The sequence below is a fragment of the Impatiens glandulifera genome, chromosome 4 (assembly GCF_907164915.1).
Source record: "Impatiens glandulifera chromosome 4, dImpGla2.1, whole genome shotgun sequence".
Taxonomy (NCBI): domain Eukaryota; kingdom Viridiplantae; phylum Streptophyta; class Magnoliopsida; order Ericales; family Balsaminaceae; genus Impatiens; species Impatiens glandulifera.
The window spans coordinates 3,597,724-3,599,495 of NC_061865.1; the positions used below are offsets into that span (position 1 = coordinate 3,597,724).

Below are 1,772 nucleotides of genomic sequence, written 5' to 3' on the forward strand. Positions count from 1 at the left end.
ACTCCATTAATGGTGAATCTTCCAAGGAAAGCAATCCTTCTTCCATGACCCTTCTTTCTTTTGGTAACCTTTAGAAAGCTTAGGTTATGAACGAAATTAAGTCACTTAGCTCAAGTTGAAAAACTTTTGGAGTTGTAGAGGTTAAAGTTCCAAGTTTCAATTCTCACTAATTGAAGAAGGGTTCATGATCTAATGATACTAAAATGATGTATTAACCTTCATAAGCCACGACAAGCAAAAAAATCGATTTTATAAGAACTAATAATTTTACATGATTGATACAACACACTCATCCCTCCCTCACTTTCCTGGAGCAAAGTTTGTGGCGTAAGACCAGGCATTATTGTTAACTGGGTCGGCAAGGTGATCAGCTAAGTTTTCTAATGGACCTTTTCCGGTAACAATAGCCTGAACAAAGAATCCAAACATGGAGAACATGGCAAGTCTCCCATTCTTTAATTCCTTAACCTTAAGCTCAGCAAAGGACTCTGGGTCATCAGCCAAACCTAATGGGTCAAAACTACCACCAGGGTATAATGGGTCAACCACCTCCCCAAGTGGTCCTCCAGCAATACGATAACCCTCAACCGCACCCATCAAAACAACTTGTGTTGCCCAGATAGCCAAAATGCTCTGAGCATGAACCAAGCTTGGGTTACCCAAGTAATCAAGACCACCCTCACTAAAAATCTGAGATCCAGCCTTGAACCAGACAGCCTCTCCGAATTTAACTCCATTGCGAGCCAAAAGCTCTGGGAAAACACAGCCCAAAGCTCCGAGCATAGCCCATCTGCTGTGGATGACCTCTAGCTCACGGTTCTTGGAGAAGGTCTCTGGGTCTGCAGATAGTCCTGCAGTGTCCCATCCATAGTCTCCTGGGAATTCACCGGTGAGGTAACTTGGTGACTCACCTGAGAATGGACCCAAGTACTTTACACGGTCTGGACCGTACCATGGGCTCCCGGATACTGGGGCCTTGGAGGTGGTTTTCCTCATTGTGACTCGACCTGAGCCAATAACGTCGGAGGTGGTGGGGGAGAGCTTCACTGCCTTCCCGGCAAATGAAGGAGAAGAGAGAGCCATTGTAGAGGCAGCCATGGGAGTTGCAAATTTTGGTTCTTGCTTTGGATATTTACCTAGTGAAGAAATTGGGTCGTGGAATTGAGGAGAAGGGGTTAGTGGGTATTAATAGATATGGGAGGGGTGCATCGGTCATTATCCAGCAATATCTATATCTTCCTTCTCATTGGTTACATAGATTCTCTCTTGTGTTTATCAACACTTGGTAACATAAGCCACCAGCCTAGATTTTTTTCTTTTTTTTACAATTAGGCCTTGTTTGGATGATTTGGGTTATTTAAATAACTAAAACCACTTAAACATCATTCCTCGTCCATCAAATTACACAATTCATTACAACTTAAGACATTTTTTTAACTTAAGATGTTTTAAAGGTTTTATAGGGTCACAAATTATCTTAATACTCTAAGGAAATACTCATGTATTTGAATTATAATACTGTTAGGAATTACTCATCTATTTGAATTATCTTAATCCTCTTATGAATTACTCATTGTATTTGAATTATCTTAATATGCTTAGGAATGACTAATGTTACTTATAATATTTTAATATAAATAATATTTGATTATATAAATATTTATCAATAATACAAATTCTAACATTTAGAAAAAATAAATCTTGTTATTTTTTATTTTAATATTTATTTAGTAGACATTTCTTTTTTTTTCACTGGTTACATATTTATTTAA

General features: G+C 38.3%; 1 protein-coding gene across 1 annotated transcript; it reads right to left on the bottom strand.

Moving 5' to 3' along the window:
* Positions 1-233: 233 nt before the first annotated feature.
* Positions 234-1,151, bottom strand: LOC124933668 (chlorophyll a-b binding protein of LHCII type 1-like). The gene has a single exon (XM_047474102.1). It carries the CDS (start codon positions 1,096-1,098, stop codon positions 301-303), a length of 798 nt encoding a protein of 265 aa, XP_047330058.1. The 5' UTR covers positions 1,099-1,151; the 3' UTR covers positions 234-300.
* Positions 1,152-1,772: the final 621 nt, after the last annotated feature.

Excerpts from the sequence above, each read along its gene's own strand:
- LOC124933668 (XM_047474102.1), bottom strand. The coding sequence starts at position 1,098 with ATGGCTGCCTCTACAATGGCTCTCTCTTCTCCTTCATTTGCCGGGAAG.